This window comes from Cetorhinus maximus, chromosome 9 (genome assembly GCF_964194155.1).
Source record: "Cetorhinus maximus chromosome 9, sCetMax3.hap1.1, whole genome shotgun sequence".
Lineage (NCBI taxonomy): Eukaryota > Metazoa > Chordata > Chondrichthyes > Lamniformes > Cetorhinidae > Cetorhinus > Cetorhinus maximus.
This window is the reverse complement of record NC_135887.1, coordinates 81,525,123-81,538,003: the sequence shown is the minus strand read 5'-3', so window position 1 is coordinate 81,538,003 and position 12,881 is coordinate 81,525,123. Positions and strand designations below refer to the sequence as shown.

General features: G+C 42.8%; 1 protein-coding gene across 4 annotated transcripts in view; it reads left to right on the top strand.

Moving 5' to 3' along the window:
• th (tyrosine hydroxylase) overlaps window positions 1-11,729 on the top strand; it is a 44,533-nt gene extending 32,804 nt beyond the window's left edge. For all 4 annotated transcript variants that reach the window (XM_078547858.1, XM_078547856.1, XM_078547857.1 and 1 more), the window contains 5 exons: window positions 6,723-6,792; window positions 8,455-8,511; window positions 8,675-8,770; window positions 9,856-9,989; window positions 11,422-11,729. In XM_078547858.1, coding sequence (XP_078403984.1) covers window positions 6,723-6,792; window positions 8,455-8,511; window positions 8,675-8,770; window positions 9,856-9,989; window positions 11,422-11,581 — 517 coding nt within the window. In that variant the 3' untranslated portion in view covers window positions 11,582-11,729. The remainder of the gene's footprint in view (window positions 1-6,722; window positions 6,793-8,454; window positions 8,512-8,674; window positions 8,771-9,855; window positions 9,990-11,421) is intronic.
• The last annotated feature ends 1,152 nt before the right edge of the window (window positions 11,730-12,881 follow it).

Sequence of the window (12,881 nt, the reverse complement as noted above, 5' to 3'; positions counted from 1 at the left end):
GCTCCCTGGGCCCCGCTCCTCAGCACCTCCGGTCCCCGGCAACTGTGCTCCCCGGCATGTCCACTGCCTGGGCTCCGCTCCCCAGCCCTCCACTACCCGCCACTTCCTCCTTGGGACTCGCTCCCCGACACTTCCGCTCCCTTAGCCTTGCTCCCAGGCACTTCCGCTTCTTGAGCCCTGCCCCCTGATACCTCCCCTCCCCAGCATCTCCACTTCCTGACACTTCTGCTCCCTGTGTCTCACTTCCCAGCACCTCCACTCCTCAGCAACTCCACTCCCTGGGCCCTACTCACTGGCCCTCCGCTCCTCACTCCTCCATTCCCTGGGCCTCCATTCTACTGTTCTCCGCTACCAGGCCCTCGCTCTCCAGCATCTCCGCACCCCGGCCATTTGCCACCTGTGCCTTGCTTCCTGGAATCTCTGCTCCCCTGCCCTGTGCTCCCTGGGCCTCAGTCCCTGGCACCTCCACTCCCCGGCACCTCCACTACCAGGGCCTCACTCCTCAGCGCCACCACTCCCCGGCCCTTCACTACCTGTGCCTTGCTCCCTGGCACCTCCACTCCCTGGCACCTCCGCTCCCCAGCCCTCTGCTTCCCTGCCTTCCGCTCCCTGGCCTCACTCCCCGGCATCTCTACTCTCTGGGCCCTGCTCCCCAGTATGTCTGCTCCCTGGCATCTCGGCTCCCTGGTTCCCGCTCCCCAGCATGTCCGCTCCCTGGGTCTCGCTCCCTGGCATCTCGGCTCCCTGGTCCCCGCTCCCCAGCATGACCGCTCGCAGGGTCTCACTCCCTGGCATCTCGGCTCCCTGTCTTGCTCCCCAGCATCTCAGCTCCCCAGCCCTTGGCTCCCTACGTTCCAAGCTCCCCACCACTGGTGTTCGCTGCTCCTCCAATCACAGATTGTTTCTTTCCCACATTTGTTGCTGATAGGCTGGGGGAGCAGCTCGTTGCAAAATCTTCCATTCCAACTCACCTGTTTGACCAGCATTTTGAAAACTGGTTCCGGGGGCCTCATAGAGGGGCCGCTGTTGTCTCACACAAACAAATTATATTCACGTATCCTTGTTTCAGCTGCTTCTGCCTGTTCAGCGATTAGATTACAATAATATGCAATAAAATGTCATGCATGGACCTAACAATCCAATTATCCAAATTTGGAGGTGTTGGAAGCAGCAAAGGTGCACTGTGACCACTCAACAGAATTTAGTGAAAATTCTCATGGTGAAGAGGGGCAAAATAGTAAAACCTTGTAACCAAAGCTTTGCCCTTTGAAACAGAATCAAAGGAAACTGAAACTGTTATCAACTTGGAGCTAATAGGGTTTGATAACTTCTGACTGCACACTACCACTGCTCTCCCCCCCCACTACTCCCCCTCCAAAACCGCCAGCTACAGATGGTGTTGACTAGTGAATGATTGACATAAAGGAAGATGCTGGGACATAAAAGGAAGGAGTTTATGGGGAAATTTGTAGAAAGGGTTTCATCTCGGGTTTAATAATCTTATGGAAGAATGACACCCAGAGCTATGGAAACTTTAAATTAAAAGCTTCTGAGAAATTTGGGATTCTGATTCGGTGGATCTTCAATTGGTACAATCCTTCACTCCTTTCGTATTATCTAAATTTAAACAGCTCATGAAGAGTCGGATGTGGCAAATTGAAAACCAAAGATTCAGTTCAAACCTTAAGCTGAGGTATGGGCTGCTTTTGTGTAAGGGGAACAGTTGTTTGATAGACTGAAGTGGCCATTGTGATGAAAAGGATCTCAAAGGGGGTCTAATGCACCCGGGGAATGGGGCTACCGTGTCTCAAAACTCTACCAACTCAGAATAGCATAGGGAATTGAGAGATGATGAACGTCAGAAAAGATCTGAATGAAGTTATCTCATAGGTAATAAAGCAAAAATGATAATTGCCTCACTCCCCAGGTTGAGTAAGAAATGAAAGGGGTTTGCAAACTCGAATATCCCAAAGTTATAAAATGTGAGAAGGTCTGACAGGCAGGGGCCCATTGCAGTTCGTATTGGCATTTGGGACACTACCTTCCTGTCCAAAGTACCAAACGGGCATTGCCATTGGGAGGATATTTACTGTCAGTGATGCTCCTAAAAATAATTAATCTTTGGAAGCTGGTTCAATTATCGATGCAGGAACTGTAGAGTTGTTGGAAGCAACTTGCAGAGACCTGATGTCTGAGGAAATCTGTGGCGGTTATAAATATTACCTGAAAGCAGATTGGTGTGAGAATAGGTGAGTGAAGCTTTGTAGTGTGTCTCATACTGATCGCAATTAAAGAGGGGTCAGAGTTTGGCAATGGCTGAATGTGAATGACGCACCAATGAACAAAACAGGCTTGAGTAGCATGAAGATCAGTGTCAGCTTGGAACCAGGTTTGGGAGTTAAAAGAAGCCTAGTTGTACCAGTAGGCGTGGAAGTAAGAGTGGGTGAGCTGGAACCAACTGGACAGGTAAGGCTAGTGAACTAGGACTGAAAGAAAGAAAGCAGATCACTCTTACAACATCAATTTGACAATAGTACAAGAGAATTGGAGGAGTGAGGGGAGTTGTGTTATTTACCCTGTAGGGTTGTTTTGTCAGCACTGATAGGGACACATCACTAAACTCGGAAAAGCAATAGAAGTAGACCACAGTCCAATTCAGACAATCTATGCATTCCATGATTTTTTGCATTTTTTAGTTTGTCATGCTTGTCCCTTTGAAGGTCAGGGAGTGAAAGAGCCTAAGGGCACATTGAAAAGCCAAGGCAGAACTGACAACTATTGACATTATTGTGATCATGAAACAGGCATTTGATAGACATCATATACCTGCCCATTACTGATGATTGAGTTTGACACTCATAGCACTGCTCTAGTCGTTTGACAGGGCTTGATGCAGGCGTTCAGTCAGTTTGAATAATTGTTCTTTTCATGGCTTCTTGAGCTTTCTTCATAATTTTGTTATGCCTCTGTTTTCTTCGTATTCTCTTGTAAAAAGAACTGGATGATCTAATGAAGTTGTGCCTAACTTGATAAACAGGACCAGGCAATATCAGGTAGTGAAGGAAGCAATAGTGGAAATAGGAAAAATGAACTGATGACCCCTGTCATCTTTTATACAGCATTGGAATTGTCAATCATATATCAACAATTATACTTTGTATGTTAAACATGTGACTCCCCAGAATCAATATGGCAAGAGACAAATTCTTGCTGCCTGGAGAAGGAAAATCAATACAAGTTGACAAAAGTTCCCTTATACCCTGGAGAGGTTTCCCTAAAATCATGAACTGACCCATTCTGGTTCCAAGCTGGTATGAACCTTCACCCCACTGAACACGTTTTTTAGCAGTTGGGTTATAACATATGGATGGTACTTGCATATTTTTAACTGAATGCTAGATGACCCACTCTGATCAGAATGAACACATTGGAGCAGTCACACTTCGCATTTGCATTACTTTTGATTTTCTTTGATGGAATGTTCTAAAGGAGCTTGAAAGTAAGTGCTGTAGGATATCACCACAGTGGTACAAGTGTTCATCCAAACGTAACTGAGGTAATTTATAATGCTTGTTAATTGGAAAAAATGTGGATGTGGTAATCTGAAGTGGGAGAGAGATGAAAGGAACTTCAGTTCTCCAAAATCCCTCCACTCCTTTACTTCCAAGGTTACTGACACCTTACTGAAAATACCAGTGACCCTCCAGTAAGTCACCCAAGTACCTATTATTCACGTGTAAGCCTTGATATTGTGGGCTGACGAGTGGCAAGTAACATTCAAGCCACACAAGTACCAGGCAATGACCATCTCCAACAAGAGAGAATCTAACCATCACCCCTTGACGTTCAATGACATTACCATCACTGAATCCCCCACTATCAACATCCTGGGGGGTTACCATTGACCAGAGACTGAACTGGACTAGCCATATAAATACTGTGGCTACAAGAGCAGGCCAGAGGCTAGGAATCCTGCAGCGAGTAACTCACCTCCTGACTCCCCAAAGCCTGTCCACCATCCACAAGGCACAAGTCAGGGGTGAGATGGAATACTCCCCACTTGCCTTGATGAGTGCAGCTTCCACAACACTCAAGAAGCTTGACACCATCCAGGAGAAAGCAGCCCGCTTGATTGGCAACATATCCACAAGCATTCAACCTCTCCACCACCGACACACAGTAGCAGCAGTGTGTACCATCTACAAGACGCACTGCAGGAATTCACCAAGGCTCCTTCCAAACCCAGTACCACTACCATCTGGAAGGACAAGGGCAGATAGATGGGAACATTACCTCCTGGAAGTTTCCCTCCCAAGTCATTCATCATCCTGACTTGGAAATATATCGCCATTCCTTCACTGTCGCTGGGTCAAAATCCTGGAACCTCCTTCCTAAAAGCACAGTGGGTGTACCTACACCACATGGACTGCAGCAGTTCAAGAAGCCATCTCACCATCACCTTCTCAAGGTGCAAGTAGGGATGGGCAATAAATGCTGGCCCAGCCAGTGAAGCCCACACCCCACAAATGAATTTTAAAAAATTTTAAAATAGTCTATTTTAGTGCAGTGGGCATCATAGTCAGCTTTTGCCATTATTTGATACCAAATAGGGTACTTTCAGCAGGGAGACTTACATAAAATGAGGTTAATGAGACCAGACGTAGAATTTCAATTGCCAACCTGGCAGGAATCAGCTAGCTTAATGCAGAGCAGGAAATGAACCAGAGATCTTCAGGGAAGATGTCATATTATATTGTATATTAATCAACAGATTGTGGGTATTAGTCATAGTGGACTTATACTATCAATAGTGACAATTAGTGTTTACCTCCCCTTTAGTTACAAATATACAAACAAACGAAATAGGAGCAGAAGTAGGCCATTCGGCTTCTTGAACCTGCTCCACCATTCAATAAGATCATGGCTGATATGTTTGTGTTTCAAGTTCCACATACACATCTACCCCGATAACCTTTGATTCCCTTGCCTAACAAGAATCTATCTACCTCTACCTTAAAAATATTCAGTGACCCTGCCCTCCACCCTCCACCTTCCACCTAAGGCAGAGAGTTCCAAAGGTGCACAGCCCTTTGAGAGAAAAAAATTCTCCTCATCTCTGTACTATAAGGGCAACCCTTAATTCTACTTCTGGACTTGCGCACAAGAGGAAACATCCTTTCTACTCCCACCTTGTCAAGACCATTCAGGATCTTAAATATTTCAATCAAGTAATCCCTCACTCTTCTAAACTCCAGTGCAAAAAAGCCCAGCCTGTCCAACCTGTCATAAGACAACCCTCTCATTCCAGGTATCAATTTAGTAAACCTCCCCTGAACCGCCTCCAATGCATTTACATCTTTCTTTAAATAAAGAGACCAAAACTGCACACAGTATTCGAGGTGCAGTCTCACCATGCCCTGTATAACTGAAGCATTACATCCTTACTTTTATGTTCAATTCCTCTCATAATAAAGGATAGCATTCCATCAACCTTCTTGATAACTTGCTATACCTGCATACTAACTTTTTGTCACTCTGCATTAGAACACCTAGATCCCCCTGCAGCTTACAATTCTAAGTGAAAGAGCTCCTTGATGGTTCAGTGGGTAATGCATTATCTGCCAGTGAGTCACACAGACAGGAAAGTCCAAAGTTTGACCCTTAGACAGTGCTGTTTTAGCTGATCTTAGGCAGTGAGGCCAACGCATTGTTCTTGATAGCTTTGTGCAAAGTAGAGGAAAAAAGGGATCAGCCATGGTTCCCTCAACTGATTGTTATCCTATGACTTCTATTGGAATGTGTATGTTAGATACCTGCAGGTTGTGTATGATACCCCCAAGGAAAATTAACCTATCAATATTCAAGTCTTGGGATTCCGGGGTAAGTACTCTGCTGGCGCAAGCATAACAGAGCAGAACCCTCAGCAAGCCAACCCTACTGCCACTGCACCCCTCCCCCACCATCGCGCCAACAACGACCCTCATGCCACCACCTTCCTTTTCACCCTGTTGGCTGCAGTCATTATCCCAAATCGCAGAGATGGCAGGGCTGGGTGCATCCTGTCTGATATGGTATTTCTGCAATGCCTGCCAGCAATGACAACATTGCATTGGAACATCACCAAGCAGAGAGGGAGCTAGTGAAGAATTAACAAAACTCTTTTCTTTATATTTTCTGCTCCCCATGGAATGAGCAGGTCATATGCAGAAGATTATCTTCTTTGGTCTTTATAGCACCCTTCCCTCTAAAGCTTAAGGGCTTCTAAGGCCTTCAGTTGGATTCATGCCAGCTCCAGCTGAAATTTCTTGGGTAGCAGGAAACTCTTAGAGACCCCCTCCTGACTTAGTGGGGGAAGGCAAAAGATCCACCCACAGGACCCCCTGCTCGAATTTAAAGGGCTCGTGCAAAGAGGGCAGAATCCTGTGTTCTATTCCAAACTCTTGGCTCTCCCAGGTGGAAATCAGCCATTGCGCCTGCTTACAGCCGAGAGATTTCAGAGATTTGCTTTCTAGCCTCACACTTGAAGAATGTCCTCTTGGACAAGGGCCTGAAGGGCATGTGATACCAGTGATACGATCTGTCCCAGAAGCTCAGTGCCTGCAAGAGGAAAAGAAATGTGAAAACAGCATCATGAAGAATTGTTCATTGTAGAACGTATTGATTAAGATGGAGGTATAATTACAAAATTCGGTGACATTGATCTTCTTACTCTTCATATTTAGGGATTGCTGCCATGAGCTGTTGGGACATGTACCCATGCTGGCTGACAAGACATTTGCTCAATTTTCTCAGGTAGTTCCGTCTTCCTTTGTTATGAATATCTATCATGTACAGCAACAAACATTAGAGTTCTCCTTAGATCAGAGAACATTGAAGGGAGATTTAGCAGAGATGTTCAAAATAATGAAGGGTTTTGATAGGTTAAAAAAGAAGAAACTCTGCCACTGACAGAGGGTATGAAACTAGAGGACAGAGATTTAAGGTAATTTGCAAAAGAACCAGAGGCAAGATAAGGAGAATATGTTTGTACACAGCGAGTTATGATCTGAAATGCACTGCCTGAAAGGGTAGTGGAAGCAGACACCGTTCAAAAAAGAATTGGATACACACTTGAAGGGAAAATATTTGTAGGGCTATGGGGAAAGGGCAGGAGATTGGGACTAATTTTATAATGATCTGTGTGATTTTAATCATATCTCGAATTATGCAGCTGCTGTATTTGTCATAACTTTTTCATTGCCTCAGGATGTTGTGATGTCTACCCTGCAAAAATAAATGGGATAAGTTCCATTACACTGGTAGCCCCAGCACATTGCTGGATTTCTTACAGGTAGAAGCTGTTTGTTGATATAAGGAGGCAAGTCAAGTTTTAACCTGTGTGTTATGATGCATGTTTTCTATTCGCCTGACATATCAATGTAATTGCAATTATAGGGCAGTTATAGCATCCAGAACTGGCACAGAAGGCCTTCTTTACAACTTGGATGCTTACAGTTGTCCAACCCAACTGTTAAAGAATCAGCATCGCCATGTGGTGGAATGGGTAGTTGATCTCAATTATTGGAACTACTTGACTGCCAGCTCTTTAAAAACCCTGACCCCTCAATCATTATCTTTAAACACTGTGAGGAGTTCATGGAATTCCTTACCACACAGAGACTGTTGATCAGCTGACTCGCTTGTTTTTCCCTTCCCCATAATCCTTAAGAGACGGGGATAATGAGGCTACATGAGTAATGGACATAGGTTGGGTACCTATTGCAGAATGGAAATTAAAACCATAGCCAGCTTACAGCATAGAGGTTGAAGCCAAGGATAAGAGCGCACTCATATTGGGGAGAATCTTGAGATCCTGGGACTATTTATGTGGGCGCAGAGAAAGCTAATGTGAGATTTAATAAAAGTTTTTAAAATCATGAAGCGTTTTAAGAGGTTGAATAGAAAACCTCTCTTCCCTCTCATTCGGGAGTCAATGATAACGGATCATTAGTTTAAAAGCGAAAGTAAGAGAGAAGGTTACTAGAGCATGGGATGCTTAAGAGTTGTTGATCGAGGAAGGTACGGAACTTTTTAAGGGAAAATGGGATAAATATATGAAGCAGAGGAAGATTCAGAATCACAGGAAGATTGCATGGCAGTGGGATTTGTTTGGGATTTTGCTGGAGAGTTCTAGGAATTTGACCCAGCAATGATGAAGAAATGGAAAAACTGCCCAAGTTGACTTGGAAAGGAACTTGGGCTGATGGTGTTCCCATGCATCTGCTGCCTTTGTCCTTCTATGTGGTGGAAATCACTGGTTTTGCTGACCAGACTGTAAGAGAGTCTAAAGATGGGAGAAACATGACTCCTGATTAATAAAGAAGGAAAGTATCAGTTAATGATCAGTGTCTCTATTGCCAGCTAATTTACTTTACCTGTGGTTACTGTAAGTTCTAATTCTTTTTGTCACCTCAGAACATTGGTCTCGCCTCCCTCGGAGCAACTGAAGAGGAAATTGAAAAGCTTTCCACTGTGAGCTTTACCATATTCGCACCTGCATGCAATTCACATTGATTATTAAATTAATTTCTCAAATAAGCAATATAAAGCGAACACCACCCAAATGACCTCATTACATCCCCACGCTGCACTGAAAAATGCTGGGTAATTATTCTTTGCCACCTGTCTGTTGCAGTTATATTGGTTTACTGTGGAGTTTGGGCTGTGCAAGCAAAATGGAGAAATTAGAGCATATGGAGCTGGCCTACTATCAGCCTACGGTGAGCTAATTGTAAGTGATGTGTTTGTTCTTTTTAAAAAATCTCAATAATCAATTTTCCAGTATGTTACTCTTTTTTGTCTTCAAAGAGATTTTTAAGAGTGACTTTTTTGTTTTCTGGTTCTCTCCCAATGTTTCCTCTGACTCACATGAGGATTTATCCTGAATTTCCCTGGCTTTGAGTTTGATTTTTGCAAGTCTACAACACAGTGTAGGAGTTTCCACGGTACACTTAGGATGTTACTTCCTTGAAGAGGTTGAGGAGATTGATCAGGCAGCACTGTCCCCTTCAGAGACCATGTTGACTGCTGTTAACTAGGTTATTATTGTGTAGATAATCTTTAAGTTTTCTCTTGATAATCTGGCTTGTTTGCAATCCCCTAACCTCTCTAGAGTCCAGTGATTCTTTCACAATGATTGTCAATACCTCACAAATCGCCCTGTGGTCTCTCGCACCACCATGGGAGAAGCACTGTAGATTCTTGGAGACTTACTTGATTAAGTTCGTCTCACATTGATATTAAAGTTATTGATTATCTCTTTTTTGGAGAGAGCATGTTGTTCATGTCTTTCATATTAACATGGTAGTCATTCAGAATATTTACTATTCTGTGTTGATCTCAGTTTCAAACTCGTTTGCAAATTTTAGAACGATCGCCTCTTCTCTGATTGCCCTCTTAATGAGGCACTCCTCCTCCCCTGTTTTGCTCCATCATGAGCATAAAGTCAGCATTAGGCTTAGCTCTGATGTCCCAATATTCAAATAGTTTACTAATATGGCCTCACACATGAAAAATTCTGTGAATTTGACAAGGTACTAAATGACTGTTTGCTTTCATGAATCTGTAACCCAACTAAAGGAGAAGTCAGAACCTAGAGCATGTTTTAAAATGCTTCTGTTTTGGGTGATTTAAAGAGGAGGAACAAAGTATTGTTTTTTTATATAACAGGCAATATTCTATATGGCGTTGGAACTTTTTGAAAATAAAAATCTGCATACCCCTTAATGTATGAAAGCAGATATCCAACCTGCATTACACTTTAACTAAGAACTCAGGTTGGCTGATTTTCACCTGACACAAATGTTTTGTTCGCAGCATTCTCTGTCTGGTGAACCTGAGTTACGGGAGTTTGACCCCGACGCTACTGCGATGCAGCCCTATCAGGATCAGACATACCAACCAGTGTATTTTGTATCTGAAAGTTTTAGTGATGCTAAAGACAAACTGAGGTAAGTGGCTTTGTCAAAATGCAACAGTGCAATGCCTGCACAGTTAGTTTAAGGTCAAAACATTTGCATTGATCACCCAGATGATCCACCAAAGATATCTCTTCTACTCACTATCACCTCATTTTTGGGTTGGATTGTGTTACTGGATTAGTAATTTAGGGGCCTGGATTAATAATCCAGAGAAAAGGAATTTAAATCTCACTATGATAGTTCAAAAAACATCTGGAAATAAAAAACTGCCTCTGGTCAAAGTGGCCAAGAGCTGTTGGATTTGCCCAAAAACCCAACTAGTTTACTGATGTACTTTGAGGAGGGAAAGCTGCCACCTTTATCTGATCTGGCCTCCATGTGTTGCCTTTCCCACACCAACACAATTGGGTCGTAACTGGTCTCTGAAGCGGCCTAGCAAAGAGTCAATTGTATCGAAGTCTTCAGCGATTCATGAGTAAGGCCCATCACCATCTCTTCAGAGCAACTAAGAATTGGCATTAAATTCCAGTGATACCTACCTCCTAAAATAAAAGTATATATTATTCAAAGCCAAGTAGTAATCATTATTCTTTATTGGATGTGCTCTTCAGCCTTTCCTAGCACCGTTTTATATCTGTATCAGTGGTAGAGGCTATGTGAGAACAGTGTAAGTGGATTTGCCATCCTTTTTTTCTCTTCTGGGATTATACAAAGAGAGGCCTAGGGTCTCTTGGCCTAAGCGTCCTTGAGCTAGACAGATTTCTGTTCCTCAACACTATCCAGCGATTTCAGATTTTTTTTTAAAAAAAGCAAGTGCAGAGAGAATAGGTGAGGACAAAGCTGGGCTCAACCGTGATTCTCTTAGCATGGCTAATGGCATCAGGATAGGAGTATTAAAAGGAGAAAATTGGAGGGAAAATTAGGAGGAAAGGTCAGCCCCTTATGCTATGCACCCTAGGTTGTTAAAAGAAGTTAGGAAGCAGTCAGCAGAGGTATTTACCACAATTTTTCAATCCTCCTTCAATATTCAAAGTTTGCTGGTTGATTTGGAGGACATCCAAAATTAAAAGAAAGAAATAGCATTTATATAATGCCTTTCACTGTCTCAGGATGTTATCAAGTGCTTTACAACCAATGAAGTATTCTCAAAGTGTAGTCACTTTCGTAATATACTATTGTAGAACGTAATAATTTTCTACAATGAGAAGGCACTAAACCACTTCCTTTTAAATTGGTTACTTCCTCAATAGTCCTAAATTTGTAAAACACAACTTGCTCCTTAATTTTCACAGTTCAAACTTTGTGGATTTTATGCTCATTGATCAAGGCCATTGTGGAAAGTAAAAGGTTATGGTATAAAAATTTTGTCAATACACTGAACCCAGCATTTAATAATTTGAATCAAACAGTTGTTTGCACTGATCATTATTTCTGACAGAAAGTTTGGCTTTTGTGTTTATAGAAAGTATGCAGCGAGTATTAAGCGGCCATTTTCAGTGAAATATGATCCATTTTCCAAGACCATTGAAGTACTGGACAATCCTCAGAAAATCAGGAAGTTGCTGGACAATCTGAAGGATGAATTGAAGATGCTGACTGATGCGCTGGATGTACTATCCTAACCTCTGGCTCATTGCATGTCCCATAATACAGATGTGTTCCACCTATATTACTGCTGCATTCTAAGCTTCATCATTTGTCGGTCAGACTTCTTAGCTTTCATTCTGATGTAGCATTGTGCGTGCAGGCACTGTTGTAAAGTTCAAGCAAATGGAGGGTTTGCTTCGTTGCTTCTGCTGGCCGGATTTTATTCCTTTTGCCTCCTGAATAGTGGAGTGTTAGAAATTGGTCTTTGCCAAAACACAAAATGGATTCATAGTGAGTTGACAGCCCACTTAACATGGATAAAGAAAATGGGGAGTGGTGTTAAATTGGCTATCAATTTCTTATCGGCCTGTTTTGCAACATCCCCCACCCTGGTTCCAAATCATGTCCAGGCCTGTTTGAATGAATGGGGGTCTATCTACCCTTTGTGCTGTCTCACCAATCCCTTTCCCCCATATTGTTCTTAAGTATTGTTTGTTGAAAGGGTCCCCCCTGCTCATGCACCCCCCTCAAAACTGCTTCTCCATAAATTTTCTCCCAAAGTGATCACTCTACAGTTATTCACATCTGCCATGCGTCTGCCCATTTCTGTCCACATCCTCCTGAAGTTTGCTGCTATCCTACTCATTACTTTCTATTTTGCCAAGTTTCTATCATCCACAAACTTCAAAATTGTACTCCCTTTACCCAAGTCCATGTCACATAAATATATAACAAGAAAAGCAATGATCCTAATATTGATCCCTGGGGAGCCACACTGCACATTTCTCTTCAGTCAGAAAATTGTCCTTTCATCATTACCCTCTATCCCCTATCCATTATGTGATTATGTACCCATTGCCTCTGTCTCTTTAGTACCATGTGCTTCTATTTTCTGAATAAATCTATTATGTGGTACTTTAACAAATGTCTTTTGAAAGTTCATATGTACAAAAACCACTTCACTACCTTCATCACCTCTGTTATTTTATCAAAGAGTTCAATTAGATTAATTAGTAATGATTTACCATTAACAAATCTGTGCTACCTGTCCCTTATTCATACATATTTCTCCATATGAGAATTAATTTTGCCCCGTAAAATACTTTGGTGTGTCTGTTAATGATGTCGCAACCTTCTGTTTGAAATGCTATTAGTAATGAACATGCGTAATGCTTTGGGAAATCAACCTGTTTGTGTCAACCAATTGCTCACTGGCCAACCCTCATTCAGAGTGTGCATTCTCACCAGCAAGCCTGTTGCTATCGCATTGATTTTTGTTGTTCCCCTCCACATATTATGTGGCAATGGTCAAGTTCTTGTCTGTCCCAGGAATAT